At 42.3% G+C, this 22961-nt stretch overlaps 1 protein-coding gene and 3 pseudogenes across 1 annotated transcript; 3 read left to right on the top strand and 1 right to left on the bottom strand.

Annotated features, from left to right (window-relative positions):
* The first annotated feature begins 6502 nt into the window (after window positions 1-6502).
* On the top strand, window positions 6503-8253 carry LOC121803632 (annotated as a pseudogene).
* A 1686-nt stretch (window positions 8254-9939) lies between these two features.
* On the top strand, window positions 9940-11866 carry LOC121802386 (annotated as a pseudogene).
* A 685-nt stretch (window positions 11867-12551) lies between these two features.
* Window positions 12552-16137, top strand: LOC121803631 (threonine--tRNA ligase, chloroplastic/mitochondrial 2-like). The gene is made up of 7 exons (XM_042203261.1): window positions 12552-12909; window positions 12973-13119; window positions 13193-13594; window positions 14116-14493; window positions 15031-15339; window positions 15442-15642; window positions 15722-16137. Exons 1-7 carry the CDS (start codon window positions 12634-12636, stop codon window positions 15980-15982), a joined length of 1974 nt encoding a protein of 657 aa, XP_042059195.1. The 5' UTR covers window positions 12552-12633; the 3' UTR covers window positions 15983-16137.
* Window positions 16138-16216: 79 nt separating this feature from the next.
* On the bottom strand, window positions 16217-19406 carry LOC121803630 (annotated as a pseudogene).
* Window positions 19407-22961: the final 3555 nt, after the last annotated feature.

Below are 22961 nucleotides of genomic sequence, written 5' to 3'. Positions count from 1 at the left end.
TTGCTCATGAGCCTGCAGGACGAGTTGGAGGCTATACGGAGGGAGACCGGTGGCGGCGGCAGCGGCGTAGGCGGCGGAGGCGACGGCGATGGTGGCGGCGGCGATGGTGGCGACGGAGGCGACAGCGACGGAGGCGACGACGACGGAGACGAGGAGTGAATTGTCACTCTTTTTTATTAATGTATTTTTTTTTAAAATTAATGTACTTTTTTAAAATTATTGTACTTTTTAAAATTTTAATAGTATTATTAAACTTTTCCCGTATATGTCTCGTAAATTAAATTTCGCATATTGTGTGATTGTTAATTATTTCATTTTATATATATTTGTTAATAGTGATGTGGATATTATGTGGCTAGGCTATGGCTGTGATATTGCTGGGCTATTTGCTTGTTTTGATGATGTGGCAAGAGGATTTTTAGTGCTGCTGATGTGGCAGTGGCTAGGCTATGACTGAGCTATTACTGGGCTATTCCTATTGTGGACGGCCTAATTTCACCAAATTGTTAATTATTATCAAGTCATTATCTACACAAATTGCAAATTCCAATGAAACTCAAAAAATTTAAAACACATACTGTTATTATCAAAGATGAAAACTATTTTGTATATTCAAAAAACGAAATGAAATCAAAGGGAATTGAACCCAGATTCATCAACGATAAAATCGAAGGAAGGTAGGTCTGTCCAGATTCCGATGGGAGGCCTTTTCTGCACCGATCATCGATACAAGGATCCGCATGACAACAGCTATGCTTACAAATCGGTCGGCCAGCAAGCGATCGTGAGAGAGAATCCGGTAGTCAAAGCCACGAAATGAGGTTTAAAGCAAACAGAAATACCAATAAAACCATATCTTCAGCATTTGAAGATCGATGCGGCGACTATGTTGAAGCTCTCGTCCAGTGAAGGAATCGCCGGAAGAATTAGGGCGAAACGATGGTAAATTAAAGAGCTTCCGTCTTGGAAATACAACCGCCGACCTTGGAAACACTTTCGTCGGGCTCGAACTTGCAAACCCAACCAGAAATTGAGAGAGAGAGAGAGAGAGAGGCAATCGATGGGGAAGGGAAGGGAAGGAGAGAGTGAACATGGTAGGGGTAGGGGTAAGGGCGGAAAACACGATGAAACATGTTATAACCTACCAATTTCGTGAGTTAGAGCATCCACAATGGCAGCGAGCGGATCGGCTAGCCGATTCCCGGCCCTGACCGGTCCGCTCGCCAAACCATTGCAGCCGGCCAGCGCACGCCGATTCCCGAGCGCTGGCCGATGCGCTCGCCGATCGGCTGGCCGCCATTGCAGGCTCCCGATCGGCGAGCGATCGACCAACCGATTTTTTATTTATTTTTATTTAATTTTCGAAACATTATATATACGCGATTTGCACGTCAATTTCATTCGCACCACTTGTTTTAACGAGTTTTCTCTCTATCTTAATTTCTGTACAATAGCAACAACGCGAAATGAGTAGCGCGGGTGGTAGTAGTGGTGGGGATGCTGAGGAGTACGAACGGCGAATGAACGAAGAGTTGGAGGCCTATACGTCCCGTGAGATAAACCGGCTGATACAAATGGCCTTACAGCCGGCGGCACCTCGACCTCGACCCGTTGTCCACCGCCGAGCAGTGATTGAGCGGGATCACGTAGCTGCACATCAGCAGCTATATGAAGACTACTTCGCACCGGAGCCGCGGTTCAACGCCAACCTTTTCAGGCGTCATTTTAGGATGAGCAGGGTCCTGTTTATGCGTATTGTTGACGCTTTGGAGAGTCAATATATGTGTTTCCGCTTCAGGCACGATGCGGTTGGCAGACCCGGCCACACACCTATTCAAACTGCACTGCGGCAATCAGGAAGTTGACCTACGAAGGCGCGGCAGACATGTGGGACGAGTACCTCCACATCGATGAGACGACTGCTCTTGAATGTATGAAGTATTTCTGTCAGGGTGTGGTTGAAATATTTCGTTATCAGTACATTCGAAGCCCTACCCCCGAAGACTGCCAGGAGCTGATGCAGATGCACGGGGAGAAGCATGGGTTCCCGGGTATCTTAGGCAACATAGATTGTATGCATTGGGAGTGGAAGAACTGTCCCGCTGCCTGGAAAGGGTTCTACACGACCGGCTACAAGGGAAAGAATCCCACGATGATCCTCGAGGCCGTAGCTGATTACCGGCTGTGGATTTCACATGCATATTTTGGGGTATCCGGGTCGAACAACGTCCTCAACTCGTCGCCCCTTTTCAACGAGCAGTGCCACGGCGTCGGTCCGGCCATCAGTTTTATCGCCAACGGGAACCAGCATGATATGGGCTACTACTTGGCGGATGGGATATACCCTAGGTGGCTCGTCTTTGTGAAGACGATCAGGTGCGCATCAGATGAGAGGAATGCCTACTTTGCGGAACGGCAGAAGTCGGCGCGCAAGGACGTGGAGCGTACATTTGGTGTGCTCCAGTCTCGATGGGCGGCAATTAGGGGTCCAACGCGTTTGTGGCATGTCGACTGCATTGCTGATATAATGTACGTCTGTATTATCATGCACAACATGATTGTCGAAGATGAAGGTGTGCAGCTGACTAGTTGGGCCAACGACGATAATGAAGCCGGTCCAAGCCACGGCGTGGCCGCCCCCAACGTACGAAGTGGGGTACCTCACGATGAAGTCAGCCGCCTCCAAGCACATGCTGACATGCGCCAAGTGGAAGCTCATATTCGACTCCAAAAGAATTTAATTGAAGAGTTGTGGGCGCGGAGAACTGCACAACGTTAGTTTTTTTAATTATGTAATTTTTTTAATGTACCTTTTTTTATTTAAATAAAATTATTGCATTTTCCCGTATCTGTGTCGTAAGTTGAATTCCGTATTTTGTGTGATTGTTATTTTTATAATTTTGTTTATTATGGCTAGCATATGGCTAGGCTATTGCTTGTCCAGTTGCTTGTACTGATGATGTGGCATGAGGAGTTTTTAGTGCTGATGATGTGGCAGGAGGATTTTGTGGCTAGGCTATGACTGGGCTATTGCCATTGTGGATGCTCTTATGTAGCTGAGTAGAAAAAGGAAAATTAGCTCTGGCCTGGACGAGCCTAGTCCAATTCTCAGGCTTTCAGTTAAGCATTTACAATGTACCAAACAGAAGGAAATGTGCAGATAAAAATTCAATTTTATCGTTTTCTTGGCATATCTAGGTTATCAAACATGCCCTAAAGATTTAGCAATTTTAATAATGTCACTAAAGGCATATGTGTTATATTGTTAACTATTCTTTAAATGACTAACTATAATTAAATGATATGCATTAGATCTTCAAATCAAAGGCTAAGATCATTCAACTCCAAATATCAATATATTGTACAAAAAATGTCAATAAGGGTATTAAGGTCAATTAACAACAAAATAGTTATAATTAACTTTTGAAAAGTATCACAAAACCTTAAATACATATAACTATCACAATTTAAATTATTTTTGCACACAACATATATCAAATTAAAGATAATTTTATAAGGATTTTAACGAGATCTCACTTGCATATATTCCGATGTCAAATTTTTGAAAAGAAATCTTCAATTTTCGGATTTTTATAAAGCATTTTAATATCAATGTAGTTGTCAAAATATGTCAACATAATATGTATAAAATGTCAATTCTAAATTGTTTTGACATATTCAAGACATCATATTGATATGTTTAATACACTACATTGACATTTTGATCTAAAATTCTAATTTTGAGAGTTTTAATTATCCTTTTATATTAAATAATAAAAAAATAAATTTACACATGACAAATTATATACCATTAGATCTCTAAATATCTTACGATATCTAATTTTAGGGAGAGTTAGCAATTAACCTCTATCACTAAAATTGTATCATTACTAAGTAATTCTGTTATAGTGCATATATAATAAAGGAGTAGGTTCAACCGCCCAAATAAAAACTGTTATAGTGCATATATAATAAAGGAGTAGGTTCAACCGCCCAAATAAAAACTCTTAACTACTGTAGATTAGTATTAATCATAGATAAAAAAAAATAAACATGCATAACCTGTATTAATTTGGGACTTTAATAATGATTTCGGGATAGCACACACTAGAGGCTGGTCAATGGTTTCAGCATAATAACAGCATACACACATTTTATAATAGTAGTAGTATTTGGAAGTAGGACTAATATATTTGCATAAAATTAAACAAGTGGAGTACCAAATTGAGAGGGTATGAGGAGTACTATATAACATAGATATCGGTTCCCAAAAGAGAAAATATTGTAGGTAATCAATTAAGTGAGGATGAAGATAGTTGTAGCCATAATTATTAGTAGTATCTTGGTGGCAGTAATACATAAGATGATATGAGAATATGTATGGAATACCACCGTATCTATATTATTTAGTTAATTAGTTAATTACTAATTTTTTATATCTTTTTATATAATTAAGATATTTATTTCTTGATCATTAAGTTAGGTTACTCCTATTATAAATAGGAGCCTTTGTTATCTTTTGAATCATCCATTTGAAGAAATATAATTATCTTTATCTTTTTATGTCTTTTACTTTTCTCTGCAATTTACTTTATTAAAAACCCTAGTTGAACGGTAGTTGGCTGCTCGACGGGACGATCCCGCGAACGAACCAACATTTTCTCCGCGATCTCTCGCAGTTATCTCTCGATACGAGTTTACTCGTATCATCTGGTGCTTTCATCGGTTGTCATCCTCCGCATTACCATCGTCTCTACCACTGCCACGCCTCTATCCGTCAACATGTACCAGCAACGACAATTCTGGGAGTTGCAATCGCTCGACCAAGGATTGCAATACGATGTGCCGTCGTTTAGCGCGGCGGATCAATTACAACCCGATCCCTACCACCAGGGCCATCAATTCGACCACCACACACAACCGCCGCAGCCACGACCCCCTTCCTGTTGGGGCCCGCCTTGGTATCACTTGCAGCAAGAGTACAAATCATATGTTCAAGAATCCCCAACCGGCTGGCCATCTACCTGTTGGGACTCGCCGACGCCCTATCAAACATCAGAGTATCACAGCCGCCAATATGAGTACCAGCCCCCACTAGTCCAGAATCAGTTTGCTCACGACGCCCTCATCGCCGGTCATTCTAGATGGTATCAACAATCTCAGCATTTGAATCCTAATATTGACGAGCAGACCGTGAATCCTTACTACCAACTAGAAGTGTACCAGCAATGGGCTGTTGACCAGCTGCCTGCGCAGCCACCCTATACGGGCTTCGATTTGCCGGAACCACTGCCATATCTGGGTTCGGAGCCTCTCGGCATGCCACAAGTTCTGGTGACGCCAGGTTTGGAACCAGACCTACCGTTGACATCCTTGGTTTCACAGCTTGAGCGCCTAACTGCAACTGTCAGAAATTTGGAGTCTCGGATGGATGACAACAAACGTTGTCTGGGGGATCCACCTGCTGCCACAAAATCTCCTCCGGTCCCTATGTTCAGCGTCCCGTACACGGCGCCAATATCATGTCCCCTGCAGCAACCACCAACGCAGCTCTCCCCACCGTACAGCCATGATATCAAGTATGGCTCAATAAAGTCCCTTGCCAATGATATAGATGAACATAAATCAGTGCAATCTCAGCAAATTCATTATGATGATATTGTAAGTGATCGTTTACTTAATCGAGATAATATTGGGGAGGAAGAGGATTAAATTGGGGAGGATGGGGTATTGTTAGACATTAAAGAGGAGGACGGGATTCTAAAGACTTCTATTCCAACCAACTTCGAGTATGTGAAGGAAGCAGAGTTGGTCGACGACATGTTTGTAATTCATTATTTTCTGGAATACTTGAAAGAAGATGTTACAATAATAAACATTCCTACGTATGCTCCTGTTCGGTTCTACAGTGACAATATTTTTCTTCGGTTCAAAGAAAAACATATAATGGCTTGGATTACTTTTGTTGATCGACTTGGGTATGATAATGTTCCTCGAGATATCCACATGTTAAGGTGCAGAGTGAATTATAATACTTTGAAGTTTCTTCCTGAAACTGAAAATACTAGATATATTGATGAGTTTTTGGAGTTTGTGGTAAGAGATCATATTGGTGAGAGACGGGAAGGAGAGAAGTATTTTGTTGATGTTTTGCTTGATGTGCCGAGGAATGAGAGATTTCATGGGCACATGCATACATTTGACCCAGGTGGGGATACCTCGCCAAAGCTTTTGTTCGCCACACTCTTCATTTTGTCGTGGTTTCCACCTTGAGGACAAGGTGAATTTTAACCGTGGGGGAGTTGATACGAGAATATCTATGGAATACCACCATATCTCTATTATTTAGTTAATTAGTTAATTAGTGATTTTCTATATCTTTTCTATATAATTAGGATATTTATTTCTTGATCATTAAGTTGGTTACTCCTATTATAAATAGGAGCCTTTGTTATCTTTTGAATCATCCATTTGAAGAAATACATTTATCTTTATCTTTTTATCGTCTTTTACTTTTCTCTGCAATTTACTTTATCAAAAACCCTAGTTGAACGTTAGTTGGCTTCTCGACGGGAGGATCCCGCGAATGAACCAACATCTTCTCCGCCATCTCTCGCAGTTATCTCTAGATACGAGTTTACTCGTATCATAAGATGAGGATGATGAACAAGAAGAAGAAGAAAGGGCCTGGAGGAGTCCCGGTGCTGGGAAACTTGCTCCAATTCGACAAATCTCAACCGTTGGTTTACCTCCAAGAGCTACATGACAAGTATGGTGGGGTGGCGTACATGAGGCACGGGTCGACCCCGGTGATGGTGGTTTCGTCGGAAAGATTGGCAAAACAAGTTCTGAAAAGCCGCGACAACCGGCCGCCCGTCCTGGGGCAGCAGAAGCTGTCATATGATGGGGCGGACATAGCCTTCTCCCTGTACGACTCTCACTGGAAGGAGATGCGGCGGCTGTGCGCCGTCCATCTCTTCTCCCCGAAGCAGCTGGTGTCGTTCCGGCCCATCCGCGAGGTGCAGGTGGGGCACCTGATGTCCAAACTGCGGTCACATGGTGTTAACCAGCAAGCAGCGAATCTGAGCGACATGGCCATGTCCTTGGCCAGCAACATCATCTGCGGTGTGGCGTTCGGAAAAACATACGAGGATGAGGAATACGAGAAGAAGAAGCTAGATAAGCTGGTGCTTGAAGCGCAGGCTTTGATGGTGTCGCTTTACTTCTCGGATCAGCTCAAAGTGTTTAGGTGGTTGGATAAGTTGTCTGGTTTGTTAAACCGAGTGGATAAGAATTTCAAAGACCTTGATTCCTTTTACCAGAACCTCATCGACGACCACCTCACCCCTTGTAAGAATAAAAATAGTAATCCTGACATTATCGATCTCATGATCGAGCTGAAGCGGGAGAAGCCAGACGAGATCACGTGGGAGCACGTGAAGGGGCTGCTCATGAACCTGTTCGTGGCGGGGACGGACACGGTGGCGGCTGCGATAGTGTGGACAATGACGGGGTTGATGCTCAGGCCAGACGTCATGAGGAAGACACAAGAGCATGTCCGGCAAGCGGTATGGAGTAATATATATATAGTACCACATCCACGTTCATACTAAGTACTACTAAGTAGTACTCCTATAAAGTACTTCATAATATCAATACTATTACAAATATATATACAGGTAGGGTTGAAAAAAGAAGGAGCGATGATCGAGGAAGAGGAGTTGACGAAGCTGACGTATCTCAAGGCAGTGGTGATGGAGGGCCTGAGGCTGTACCCACCGGCGCCGCTGCTGTACAGGGCGGAGCAGCAAGGGGTGGGAAGTGGAGAAGGGGACAAAAATAATTATAAATGGGTGGGCTGTTGGGAGAGATCCAGAGGTTTGGAAGGATCCGGAGGAATTCGTGCCAGAGAGATTCTTGAATGGGAGTGGGAGTGATCGGGAGTGGGAGTTCAAGATGTTGCCGTTTGGGGGTGGGAGAAGGGGCTGCCCTGGGATGGGGATACACCTTGCTTTGGCCAATCTTTTATACTCCTTTGATTGGGTGCTGCCCTCCTCTGCTCCGCCCATTGACACTCATGCCTTGCCCGGACTCACCATGCATAAGAAAAATCCACTTCTTTTGATCCCTATACCTTATCCATCTTCCACTTAGAGACTTCTCCTATCAATAATCTCCTATGTAATTACTTGCATCTACTATCATATGTAATTAATCTCTCTTCTATTTAATACACTACTTATTATGTTGCATTATTTATTTCTTCTACTTTTTGTTTGTAATTAAGTTGCACATTATTATGCATTATTTCATGTATTTCCCATAGGCAACATATATATAGAAAAATGCAGATTTTCTGCAAGTTGCGGGCATACAATATGTATCAGATGAGGGAACGAATAAGTACGCTTGCAACAACTAAAGGATGATAAGTTCATTACTGGTACTACTCTCGAATAAACCACTCAATCATTTAATTTAATATCAAAAGATAATCCAGCTATGATCTTGGAGTTTTCACACAGCTAGTATTGGAATTTGGACCTTCCAACAAACAATCTCCCAAAATCTGCTGCAATTCTTTCACTGTCTCCCAAAATGCACAGGCTATCGATCATCAGCTCGTATGTCCGTCCCTCTTTAGTTATTTTACGTATAACTGCAATTTTGGTCTTTTTTTTAAAAAAATTGATTAGTCCGGAGAGAGTGGTCCGGCAAAGAGATGGTGCTCTGAGCTGACAACTGGTGGCAGAAATGCCACATCATTTCATCTGAAAAGAGGGTGTACTGCTGCGGCATCTAGTCCACCTGAAAAATATACTATGAGTACCAAGCAGGTGAATTTGCGTTCAAAGTTATACGTACCTTTCTAATTGCAGCAGTGTTCGTGTACAATTTGTCATATTTTCTTGTGTATGCTATCTATGGCAGATTAGCCGTCTTATGGACCTTATTGTGAATAGTTTATATAGAAACAATGATGTCTTTCTTTGTGAGCACGTTTCTCATTTTCAAATGAATTGTGTTACCTATTTGGTGTATGTGGCCATATCATACTACTATAGTAGCACATTTTTTTTGTTACATTAAATTGGTGATATTGAATTGGAATTTTAAGATTTGAGTACTGTTTTATGTACATGATGGCCTATAACATGCTTGTGGCTCAAGAATTCCCGATATCTAGAAAATTTTGGATCAGGATATTATGTACTTGAGCATTACATGCTTGTTTCTCCAGGATTGAGCAATGAGTCTGCATGCACGTCTTGTGTTAGTTTGAGCTTGCAGTGCTCTAATCAATGTGGGCGATTGTTGAAAACGGGTGAAATAGAAAAAGGCTTTTAGCCTTTCATTGTCTTAAGTCTTTTGGCTTTTCAACTTAAGGTAACCTCCAAGTGGTTTATGAGGATTCTTAATGCCAAGACTTTTGAACTGCTCTCTCCTATCCTATAAATAGGTGGGTTTGAGAGATGAACAATACACCAACAAAAAACATTCTCTCTTTTCTCAAGCTCTCTACATCATAGTGTGCATCTTAAGAGCATTGCATAGCTCGATTCTCGGAACTCCATCAAGTTCGCCGGTACCTAGCGGGTTTGAGGTGCTTCTACACGCTAGGAGGAAGTCGTTTTATCTTTAGGGACAATACGTCATTCCGTGAGCAGTAGCCGGGGCGTAATTTATCTTGCGGAAAGAGGGCTTTCCTCAACTCAACTTATAGTTTGGTTTGTTTTATTATTTCCAATTGTAATTTTCATTCCACTTTTGTTGTTATCTTTCTTCGATTGTAATAGTTAGAGTACCGCTTGTACACGGCTTGAGAATTTTATCCCATTATTTATAATATAAAAAACATAAATTCAAGATGGTGATCTTTATTGATTTGGTTGTTTTGAGGGTAAAGTAGAGTTTAGGTGTATCCTATATGTACCATCCATGACACCCTCAGGGAAGGATGACATGATCAACCCCAAGACAAAGAATATAAGGCTGTTTGTAACGAGTATTCATTTCTGATGATTTTGATGGTGAATTGGTGAGCGATTAATAATTGGTCTTTATGTCAGGATTGTTTATTTAATGTATTCTTAACACATATTTGTTTCCTTTCTCTGTGTAATTTGAGTTTCATCAAGAGTGTTGTTGATTCGAATGATCTTCCTCTAAATGTCTCGCGCGAAATCCTTCAGGAAAGCCGTACTGTCTTGAAGCAGAAATAATTACCTAATTCTCGAGTTGTTGTTGGTTTAGGTTCGCATTATGAAGAAACGCCTGGTGCGCAAGGCCTTTGACATGATCCTTGGCATATCTATGAGTAAGGATAGAGAGGTATATCAATTTTGTGTTTATTGTGCTTCCTTTTCCCATTTCATTTCAAAAATTTTCCTATGAAGCGCAGACAGTCACTTAATTAGCTGCTGAGTAAAGAGTAGGCTTTTTCATGGACTGCTGTATGATGTATCCTTTGGTCATCCAACTTCTTACGTACAGGACTATATGACTTTCTGGAGGAATTTTGAGGACCTTGAGAACCACAAACGCATTGCTCCATTGCTTTGATTTTTCTCATCTCAAAGCGAGGAGGATGTTATCAGCTTGGATGAGTATGTTGAGAACATGAAACCTGATCAGAAAGATATTTATTTCATTGCGGCAGACAGCGTAATGTGGTTTTCACCTACATTCTTGATGAGCATTACTTTGTTTTCGGCTGCAGGCCGGTTCTGTTCTTAGTGGACCCTATATAGATGAGGTTGCCATCCAAAATCTGAAATCTTACAAGGTCAACAACTTTGTTGACATCTCCAAAGAAGATTTAGATCTGGATCAGTATATTAGATACCCTCTTTGAGATTGATCAGTGTCGCTCAACTCTCTAAAACTCTACTGGTTACCTGTACCTATGTTTTTTTTGGAGTTAAATAGTATGATGACATTTCATTTCCTATATGCGTCTTGAGCTGTTATTGCCCTTTTGTGTGTGAATATCAGTCTGTTCTATACGACGTGCTGCTGGCTTGTTGGAGATGTATTACTTCTTCTATTGATGTTTTATTAAAGAGTGTTGATGGGATTCCTTATGTACTAAGACTGAAGTATTGCAGGCGACAAGGATGAAGACAAAGATAAAGAGATGAAGCAAGAGTTTGGTGGTACTTGTGACTGGATTAAAAAGCGCTTGGGTGAGAGAGTTGCCAGTGTTCAAGGTGTTCTTGCAGCCGGCAAGTTTGGCTGGTGTGCAAATATGGAAAGGTGAATTCAGCATGCATCTTCATACTAATATGTATATGTAGACCTGTGTTAATCCTTATGTTTGTCAATGAACTCATTGCAGGCTTATGAAGGCACAAAATGTTGGTGACACATCCTCCTTCAAATTTTATGAAAGGCAGGAGAGTTCTTGAAATCAATCCAGAACATCTGATCATCCATCAAAAGTTTGATTTCTGAATAACATCAAAATACCCGAGACATCTTGTTTCCCCATTCTAAACTCCACGTTTGAAAATGTTGCAGGAGGCTTGCAAGAGACGGCCATCGATCTCTTGTATGAAACAGCTCTATTTTCCGGTGGTTTCGCTGTGAGTATTTATTTCATTGTAATAAATTGAATCATGAATTCAATTGAAATAATGTAAAAATTGAATCATTGCACGGCCTGAGAGTCCTGCTGAGCTTGGAGGAAAGATTTATGAGATGATGAACATGGTCCTTTTAGGCAAGTGGGGTTCATCTGCTGCTGCTCACGAAGACGGTTGAAGCCGAGCCAAATTGGTGGTGGTTTAGTATTGGTTGAAGTGTTATTCCTCTGTTTGTATTATATACTCCGTATTTTAAAGTGTTCAAATCTAGGGGTGACAAATCGTGCGTGTCAGGTCGTTATCGTGTCGACACGAACACGATAACAACAAACACGAACACGATCTGTTAAGAAAACTCCAAACACGAACACGAACCGCTACCCTCAGACACGAGCACGACACGGACCCATTAACGACACGAACCACTTCGGGTCAACACGACACGATAACAACACGTATTGGAAAGTGATTAAATATTTAAATGAGATATGACCATATGAGACTATGTGAGTCAATTTAATAAATATTGAAAAATGAAAATAATAAGAATTAATAATATTAAAATATTATTTGTTAACGGATAACACGAACCCGACACGAACACGTATTGTTAACGGATAACACGAACATGACACGAACACGACACGAAATTTTTATGTCCTTAACGGGTCGACCCGATAAGGACACGAACCCAATAAGCTCTGACGCAAACCCATTAATTTCGTGCCGGTTTGTGTCGTGTTATCCTGTCGTGTCAAAAATTGTCAGCCCTATTCAAATCGGCATTTGTTTTTTTATTATTATTTTAAATTTATATATAAATAATTAAAATTTGATTTAATTTTATCTAATAAAAATGTTAGTAGTAGTAGTACTATTTATTTTTATAGTTTACGTGGTTCTTATTTCCATTAATTTTATTACTATAAATGTTTAATCAGTATGAAAAATATATGGCCCGTGGTGATACTATAGTAAATGTAAAGCGAAGAAGAAGAAGACGCAGCTGCAATATTCACCACAAAACAAAAACACTGTTTTGTTGGCCATGTTGGTGGTTAGCAGCAGCAGGATTGGTCTAATGGAGGCTGCTTTATCCCTTTCTCTATCACTCTCCAAACACTCTCTCCTCCCAGCTCACAGACTTGTCCACCATTTCTCTCCGAGATGCATCCTCAATCATCATTTGCATCGCCACCGGCGGACCACCAGATTCTCCGCCGTCGCCACTCAACTCACAGAAACACCCTCATCCACCGCGCCGCCCGCTCCTGTTCTACCCACTAACCAGTCCTCCCAGACGCTCCTCAGGATTCGCCACACCGTGAGTCTTTCTCCTCCCCATTCCTTCATTTATTTATCAAGTTGTTTAATTAGGGATTTGCAGTGTGCTCATGTGATGGCCATGGCTGTTCAAAAGATTTATCCACAAGCAAAAGTCACAATTGGCCCTTGGATCGACAATGGCTTCTATTACGATTTTGATGTGGAGCCTCTCACTGACCACGACCTTAAGAAGATTAAGAAGGAAATGGTGTGCTCACTTTCTCTTCCTCTTTTTCTCTCTTTAATTGATCCTAAATTATAATTTCTTGAATCATCCATAGGATCGCATTATTGGTAGGAATCTGCCCTTAATCAGAGAACAAGTCACCAGGGATGAAGCAGAAAAAAGGATTATGGCCATCAACGAGCCCTACAAAATGGAGATTCTCCAGAGCATCAAGGAGGAGCCTATCACTATCTATCACATAGGTGATGAATGGTGGGATCTTTGTGCTGGCCCTCATCTTGAATCTACTGGTAATATCAATAGAAAAGCTGTTGAGCTTGAATCTGTTGCTGGGGCTTACTGGAGAGGAGATATAACTAAGCCAATGCTGCAAAGAGTATATGGCACAGCATGGGAGAATGAGGAGCAGTTGAAAGCCTATCTTCACTTCAAGGAGGAGGCCAAAAGGCGGGATCATCGCCGAATAGGTCAAGATCTTGATTTATTTTCTATACAGGTACCACAGCTGTGATTTGAGTTGTCGAATTCTAGTATGACTCTGCACCGTGAAAGGTTTTTTTTTATGTTTCTACTCTACATTAGTGATAAGGTTCTGTGTTATAAATCAAAGCTTGATGCTGATATTACATCCATTGGCCTTTCACTCCTCCAAATATAGCTTATTTATCCTTCGCAAAACATCTCTAAATTATTATTGTCTGTAGGATGGATAATTTAGCTGCTTATCATTAATGCTACTAATTTAGTTTTTCGGTCTTAATAGCTGTTTTGGCAAAGAGATTGAACAAAGATATATCTTTCCTTGTCGATAAGCTTCTTTATGAATGTATTGTGGCTATTGACTCTAATGATTTGGTATTTTTAATCCATTAAATTGATTTAGGGTGCTTATTATATCAGATTATTATTGAAGTAATAGGGTTCTGCCTGGCTTTATATTAGTGTAAATTTCACAACTTTTTTTTTGGGTTGATTAGATAACGGGGGCTTCAATTGATAGTAGATGAATACTTGCAGGATGAGGCTGGCGGCGGATTGGTTTTTTGGCATCCAAAGGGTGCTATCATGAGACATATAATTGAAGATGCCTGGAAAAAGATTCACCTACAGCGTGGCTATGATCTCCTCTATACCCCACACGTGGCAAAATCAGATCTCTGGAAGATTAGTGGTCATCTGGACTTTTACAAAGAAAACATGTTTGAGCAGATGGAGATAGAGAAGGAACTTTATCAGCTTCGACCAATGAATTGCCCTTACCATATTTTGGTCTACAAAGCACAGCAACATTCCTACAGGGATTTTCCAATCAGGGTTGCAGAGCTTGGAACGGTGTATAGATATGAGCTGTCTGGAAGTTTACATGGTCTATTCCGAGTACGAGGATTTACTCAGGTATTTGTTTGCTCCTTGCATATTATGACTTCAGACATTTCTGGGATGTCCACAGGTCTTGGATCTGGTTATTGTGTCAGAGCCTAATGTATATGGTTCCCCAACAGTTGTTTCATTTATATTCTAATTTACACGGCTGTCTTGTTTGACACAATTCCATTAATGGTGCCAAAATTCCCATGTCTTTACTTGAGCTCTTTCCATGTTTTTCCTAGGAAATTGGTATGGTGTCATGCTTGTAAAATGGCTATATCAACACACCTCAACCAAACCTAACTATGTTAGTATAAAAAGCTTTCTCCTGGACAACCCTCATCATTGATTAAAGAGCTTTCCGATGGGCCTATTTGTTATATGCATTGGATGGGAGATGTTTATATGCATTTTCCAACTCGTTGGTCCAACCTGTACTTGAAGTTTCCTTGCACTGTCACTAAAATGAGTTTCTGTCAATTGATGAATTTATACGCAAACCACACGTACTAGATAGATCTTTCGGAGGCTCGTTATCTAGATTACTCTGTGATTGTTTTACAGGATGATGCCCACATCTTTTGTTTAGAGGATCAAATCAAAGATGAAATCAGGGGTGTCTTGGATCTTACAGAGGAAATACTGCTGCAGTTTGGGTTTGACAAGTACGAAGTGAACCTGTCAACAAGACCAGAGAAATTTGTCGGAGGTGATGAAATATGGGACAAAGCAACCGCTGCTCTAAAGGACGCTCTAAATGACAAAGGCTGGAGTTATCAAATCGATGATGGTGGTGGTGCTTTTTACGGCCCCAAAATTGATCTCAAAATAGAGGATGCTCTGGGTAGGAAGTGGCAGTGTTCGACCATACAGGTATTGCTGGACTGCAACTTTGCTGAAACCCGAAGAAAGCATGAAGGGCTTGAGCTTCTCACTGCATGCTTGCTAATTCTTGAACCCCTTTTTCCCCCTTAGGTTGATTTTAATTTGCCTGAGCGGTTTGACATGACATATGTGGACTCTGATCAAGAGAGAAAGCGACCAATCATGATACATAGAGCAATTCTTGGATCGCTGGAGCGCTTCTTTGGAGTTCTTATTGAACATTATGCTGGAGATTTTCCATTATGGCTTTCTCCAATTCAGACTCACTTGTTACCCATAACCGACTCACAGGTAAATAAACAATCGCACTAGTTTTTCCTTATATATACTTGAGCAAACTGTTTGGCTAGTTTATTGATATTACTTACAGCTGGATTACTGCAAGAGGGTGCTTGAAAGGTTGAAAGCTGATGGGATTCGAGCTGAAATATGCCACGGGGGAAGGATATCAAAACTTATTAGAAGCTCGGAAAAGCTTAAAATTCCATTGATGGCTGTAGTTGGAGCAAAAGAGGTAGAAAATGAGACAGTGACTTTAAGATCTAGGTTTGGTGGAGAGTTGGGAACCATGGCAGTTGATGAATTTGTCACCAGAATCAAGCATGCAATTCAAGACAAGACTTCGTTTTAGTTCAAGGACAAAAAAGGTGTTTCTGTTTTCAACTGTAACACCTCAGTTAGATGCTCTGCTCCTTCCATTGTACAGGACCGAGTTCTTTGTCTCCCTCACCTCCACAGGCTTGGCCATGATTTTGAACATAAATATATAAAAAACTTTATTGGCAATTATGTTGCTTTAAAATATTTTCTTGTATGGAATTTTTGGATGGAGTAGTGATTGGTAGATTCTGAGCTCAGGAGCTTCTACTTATAATGAAACTCTTATCATTTATGAGTGAACAATTCCTGAATACAATAACATAATTTAATGCTCATTGGTTAGAGGCTTAGGCTTGGGCTGTGTTTATATCTGTACATCCACCATTAACTTAGCTCTTCAAGAACTTTTGCTATTGTTTTAGTTGGAGCCACGCCTTGTATTACATATTCTCCTTCATCACTTGTTACTCGTTCTAGGAATACCTCCATTGATGTTATGCATTCAGTTGGAGTTGGTTGTGCATTTGCATTCTTTTCAGGTTCAGTCTCTCTTCGTAGAAGCTCATCTGGGATCGCAGCTGGGTCGAGATCCCAGCAACCCTGGGGCAAGTTAGAAGTGCCTTGGACATTAAGCAAACAAGATGGGACCTGGTGTGAGAATCGCAACATCTCTCTCCTTGGGATACATCTAATGGCACTAGTGTTTGCATTTCTCTGATATACAGTCTTGTATGCATCCAGTTTTACGAGCAGAGTAACCCACACGCCTTCCTCTTCACAATAGTCGCCAAGAACCTCAACCATTTCATATTGGTGCCTCTCTTCATCCGGGGTGGTTCTGTTCCAATCCGGTGACCAGTTGCGGTATACAGCCCATATATCTCCACATCTTGAATAGATTCTTACACACCCTCCCCTACCAGCCTTCTCCTTAACCAGAAGATGAGAAAAGATGTTCACTTGTTCAACCGTTTCAGAGTGGAACACCCTAAAATTTCCACACGATTTTGTGAATCCAGAATCCAGCCAATTTACTGCCCCAAATTCAGAGTCTGATTTTGAGCTCAAGTAGCTAATATAGATCTTGAAAGGATTTAGTGAGATGACTTCACGAATAAGACAGTACAAGTGAGGCATGCCATCTTCTTCGTCATACAAGGCCCATATCTGTTTTATCCTAAAAGATTCTTCTGACCTATCCTTGTAAAAATCGTGGAAGTCTGAATCTGGAACCGTTATTGACACAGAAGCACTTCTCTTCAGTTCCGGTTGTGATAATTTAGCCGCCTCAGTCGATTTATCTACTGTAGCTAGTGCATTTCTCTTCTCAGCCTCGGCCGCTGCAGCATCTTCTGAAGTCAATCTCATCGGCTCTAGGTTCCCACGGATTTCGGATCTTGCCCTTTCAATCAACAACTGTCTTGTATCAAATGCAGGGGCAGCTGAACAGCGTCTACTTGAAGTCTCAGGTGGGGAGCAAAGCCTGGAAGCATGCTTTGATGCTACATTCACAGCGGAATGTAGCATAAAAGCATGCTTCCAGGTTGCAGACCACTATGCCCATCACACGACATTTGAATTGTAGCATTTACCCTGCTAATATGATCACCACTGACGTTGGTTCTGCCTGCGTCTCCATTGGCTTGATAAAAGACAAAGGATGACGTAGACAGTCCATTATGATCGATGACTTCAACAGAATCAACAGATACATTACCCTGAAATGATATATTAGAAACAGGCTTATGTCCAGAATGATGTCCTGTGGGCCCAGTAGGTGCATGATACATAGTTTTAGGTACATACGAACCCCCACAACCATGACTTGCATAACCATTCTCAGGCATGTAAGAGTAGTTGCTATAGGGGAAAGCTCCATTTATTGGGGCTAACCCAGTCTCAACAGCTTTGAAGACTCCACGGCAGTTCTTGCAAGAAAGTCTCTTGTTCACATACTTCCTGAGATATTCATACCGAACATGACAGGAGGTACAAACAGTCCAAAATGTATCCAATCTTGAAAGAGAAGTAGGAAACTTGGAACAATTGTCATAAGCGCCAGCCCCAGCATTGTACCCAGCAAACAAATTCCTCCTTTGATCGCAGTAACAGTATCAGACAAAAGAGTCCATGCTTCAGAGACGAGTCTGAATGCTCCATCAGCTCCAACTGTTCTGTTCTTATCAGGATGGAGCAGTACTGCCATCTTCTTATACTGTTTCTTAACTTTAGACTTGTCTGCAGACGGATCCAATCCAAGAATTGAATAGAAATCAAGTTCTCCATTAGCTTTAGCCTCGGAAGCAACGTAAACTACAAACGTGGTCACCATTTGCGATATCCCCTCCAGTTCAGGACACATCTTTTGAGCTTTTAAGGCATAATTTCTCCCACCAATGAAGTCTCTCTCCAAAAACTACTTTTCTGCAATGGCTTTCGCTCTTAAAGCTTCCTCTACGTAGGATTCCATCTTAGGTTCAGATTCAACCACACTCAATTCCAAATTCTTCAGTGGAAAATTACAAGCGGCATGTACTTGGTAACAATCCGCATCCGGTTCGAAAAACAACCATTCCAGCTGCATATCATTTAAACAGATAGTAAATATCCTCTCTTTCACTGAAATTAACAATAATCCCCAAAATAATAACACATTGAATATGATGAAAATCAGTCCAAAAAAAGTTCAGCTCCTCCTATAACAGATAAATCCAAGTTCAGAATTCAAATCTCGCCTTCCGACATGCATTCAGTTTAGCAAATTATTCTGAGAACAACTACTTTCCAAAAGTAACCAGCAAACAAGATAACGAAATAATTTTAAACAAAAAAGTCCCAACCAAGTCCACTCTAGTAAAAAAAGATTTCAAGTAGAATTCTTTTTATTTTATTTTTAGTTGACCGAATCTCAAGCTGAATTCCATTAAACACCTTTCCAAATTTGCACATTCTCTTCGCTAACCAAAATCTGAGCTAAAACATAGTAAAAGGAAAGTCTAATAAAAACTCGCTACTCAACCATTTTCAGCCAAAAAATTGAACACACTGGAAAAGGAAAGAATTACAAACTTACCAAGATTTAGGAATAATCCAGACAGATTATCATAAAGTTTCCTGATCCGAGAAAAATAACATCAGATCCGCACCAAATTTAGGTTTATATCTGAAATACTAAATCCACCGTACAAAATGCAAATACTGTCACTACTAGTAACTAAAACCATTTCAGAAATGAAAAAAGAAGAAAAAAAATTGCTTACAAAATATAATCCGATAGGTGGAAATCACAAATGGTCTGAGCAGAATTTCCCGGCAGCCGATGGCGGAAGTTTCCGTCAAACACCGAGAATCCAAAAATTATTTTAAAAACTGGAAAAATTACTGTTGAGAGTTTTTTTAGTACAGCTACATCTATACGAAGAAGTTAAAATAATGTTAATCTATCTATCCACATAATAACGAATAACCTTCCTCCAAAAGAGAGAGATTGATTACTAGAAAAATGAAAAACTAAGTGATGGGGTGCGTACTAAACAAGCCCAACAGCAATGACGGCCCATCAGCCCAAAGCCCAAGGAAGAGTATGAGTTCGGCATTACCAAAGAGTTCGGCCTCAGCCTACAGCTCGGTAAAAGCCAACCAATCAAGCTCTGCTCTCAAGTCGGCATCAAGCTCTCAGATCGGCAACCAAAGCAGTTCGGTCTCAGTAAGAGTTCGGCCTCAGCCTACAGCTCGGCAAAAGCCAACCAATCAAGCTCTGCTCTTAGGTCGGCATCAAGCTCTACTCTCAGATCGGCAACCAAAGCAGTTCGGTCTCAGTATTCGACCGAACAAGGAGTTAGTGGACCCATACAGGATTTCCACAACTTCCAACACACCCACTACCACGTGGTGTCAACTCAGGCCACGATCGTAGGCCATGACCTACACTACATCCACGATCTTAGGCCATGACCTACACGACATCCACGACTTAGTGGTGATGCAAGCCACGATCTTAGTTCATTGTATAAATAGAACTTAGATCAGATAGAAAAAGGTTAAGCTCTCTAGAGATAAAATACCTTATAGCAAGTCTGTGTTGTAAGCTGTAATCCCAGATCAAGCAATACAATCTTGCCCTCCCTTCTTCCCGTGGACGTAGATTTACTTCAGTAAATCGAACCACGTAAATTCTTTGTGCCGTAGTTTTCACTCTCTACCAGCATTTACTAACATCAGAAATTCGCGGATCCATCACTGGCATCGTCTGTGGGAAACCGAGAACAAAATTTGTGATAAAGCGAATTTTTGATCCATTTTTTCCACCCAAAAAATGCATACCAGATCGCAGAGTACCCGCATTCCTGCCCGTGAGAACCAGGAGGAAGCCAATCCATCCCATAGGTCTGGAAAACAGCCTAGGGATAAATCCACCACCAGTTCTCATGGCGAAGGAACAGGCCGCTCCAAAAATCGTCCCACTGAGTCTTCCCAGCAGCCTGATTTGAATGAGGCTGTCAAGCTGTTCTTGGCTGAGAAGCAGGATGAGTTCTTAGCCTTCCTGCAAAAGAGCCAAGAGCCGAAGACGAAAACGGAGGATTCTCCTTCCTCATCCAGACATGAAAGTCACTACCGCAGTAGTGCCGTGTCTTCCAGGAAGAAGAATCCTCAACCCCGACATATTCCTGTTCCTCCTCGGTACCGGAATCACGGGAGAACTCAATCTCCTCCATACCGACGAGATATCGGATTCGCCGTGTACGGAGCACTGAAGACTCCGTTCTCGGACGACATCACCCGAACTCCTCTACCACAGAACTACCGAACTCCGTCGATGACTTACGACGGGCTCGTGGACCCTCACGATTTCTTGGGGCGCTATCAATATAACATGGCGAACCAGGGTCTCAACGAGGTCCACATGTGCAAGCTGTTTCCCGAGCTGCTCATCGGGAACGCGAGAAGGTGGTTCGATAGCCTCCCCCAGGGCAGCATCAGATCTTACCGAGATCTAATGGATGCCTTCCACAGGAGGTTCTTTCAGAAAGCGGAAGCCCGAATCACTTCGGCTCAGCTGCTTTCCATTCGTCAAGGTCGCGACGAAAAAATCAGCGACTTTATGACAAGATTCCACAAGGAATGCTTGCAAGTAGACGATCTCAACGATCTGCTTGTCATCTCGGCATTCCAAAATGGAATCCTGCCCGGAGCTCTCTACAGGAAGCTCGTTGAGTGCGGTCCGCAGACAGCTCAGGAAATGTGGGACATTGCGGACCAGTACTCCCGGGCCGATGAGGCAGACCGTCGCAAACGGTCGTTAGACAGCTCATCGTCCCGAGGAGACAGGAGGAAGCCCGATCATAGCGATCAGGGACATCCTCGCCGAACTCCTTTTGGCGATCAGGGACATCCTCGCCGAACTCCTTTTGAAAGGATTCAAAGGACTCCGGTGCAAGACAGATTGGGACCCCGTCTCAATCCCGAGAAGCCGTCCGCTCAGTTCGTACCGCTGAACAAGCCGAGAGCGGAAATTTTCGAACTGCACTCTGACCTGTTCGAAAAGCCAAAGCGGATGACGAAATCAGCCGCGCGCCGACCCCAGGATAACTACTGCTCCTACCATCAAGACCACGGTCACGATACCGAGGAGTGCAGAAACTTGGCTGCAGGTATCGATGTTCTTGTGAGGGCAGGGACATTGAAAAAATACCAAAGCAAGCAGTCAAAGAAGAATAAGAAGCAGAGAGGAGCGAACTGCGCCCCTCAGGATCCGAAAAAGCAGCCGGATCCCGAAGACGATGACGAGCCGCAATATGATGGAGTAATCCTGACTATTGACGCTCTCCCTGCCGGGAAGACCAAGTCGTCCCTGAAGTCAGAGCGCAGAGGCTCTAATCGAGAGGAGCCAACGCATAAAAGGCTGAAGCAGGACGAAGTGATTACGTTCTCGGATGCTGATCCCGTCCCGGCCATCTCTCCTCACCAAGACGCCATTGTCATCCAAGCCGGAGTGGCAAACAAACTGATCCACAGGGTGTTTGTGGATACAGGAGCGTCAGTCAGCATTCTTTTTAAAGAGTGCTTCGACAAACTAGAAGTGGACCCAGCTCGGCTCAGCCCGGCTCCGCTTCCCCTGAAGAGCTTCGCCCAGGAGGACACCCGCCCTGAAGGTATTATCAGCCTTCCGATCACGGTGGGGAAAGCGCCTACTAGCTCCAGTACGATGATTGAGTTTTTCGTGGTGAAAGCTCGGTCCCCGTACAACGTCATCCTGGGAAGAGACTGGCTCAACACAGTTCGGGCCATTTGCTCCACTTATCACCTCACCATCAAGATCCCTACTAAAGGAGGGATAGCGGTCATCCGAGGTGACCAAAAGAGAGCAAAGGAATGTCTGCAAATTGCGCTTAGAAGTGCCGAGCAGTCAGATCGGCACCACCAAGCATAGCAATCACAGCAGCCGGAGTCAGAGGCAATGACCGAAGTCATACCGGAGCCGAATTCGATGACAGTTCAGCTGTACGAAGACGATCCATCCAGAACGGTTAAGATCGGCTTCGCGGGAACGCCTCTACTTCGGGAAAAAACCATCCAGCTCCTCAAGGAGTACAAAGACGTCTTTGCATGGTCTCCGTTGGACATGACCGGAGTGCCCCCCGAGGTAATCACTCATCGTTTAAATATTGATCCTTCGGTCCGGCCGATAAAACAGAAGCAAAGACTCTTTGCGGCAGAACGAAGTCAAGTCATCCATGACGAAGTCCGTCAATTATTGAAGGCGGATGTGTTATTCGAAGTGAAGTATCCTTCGTGGGTGGCCAATCCTGTCATGATCAAGAAAAAGGAAGGAGGATGGCGGATGTGCATAGATTTCACCGATCTAAATAAGCACTGTCCCAAAGATTGCTATCCCCTTCCGAACATAGATAAAAAAGTAGAAGCTCTGATAGGCTTTGAAATTTTTTGTTTTCTTGATCTATACAAAGGATACCATCAGGTTTTAATGGATGAGATTGACGCTTCAAAAA

The sequence above is a fragment of the Salvia splendens genome, chromosome 5, assembly GCF_004379255.2.
Source record: "Salvia splendens isolate huo1 chromosome 5, SspV2, whole genome shotgun sequence".
NCBI lineage: Eukaryota > Viridiplantae > Streptophyta > Magnoliopsida > Lamiales > Lamiaceae > Salvia > Salvia splendens.
The sequence above is the reverse complement of the archived record's forward strand: the minus strand, read 5'-3'. Positions and strand labels throughout refer to the sequence as shown.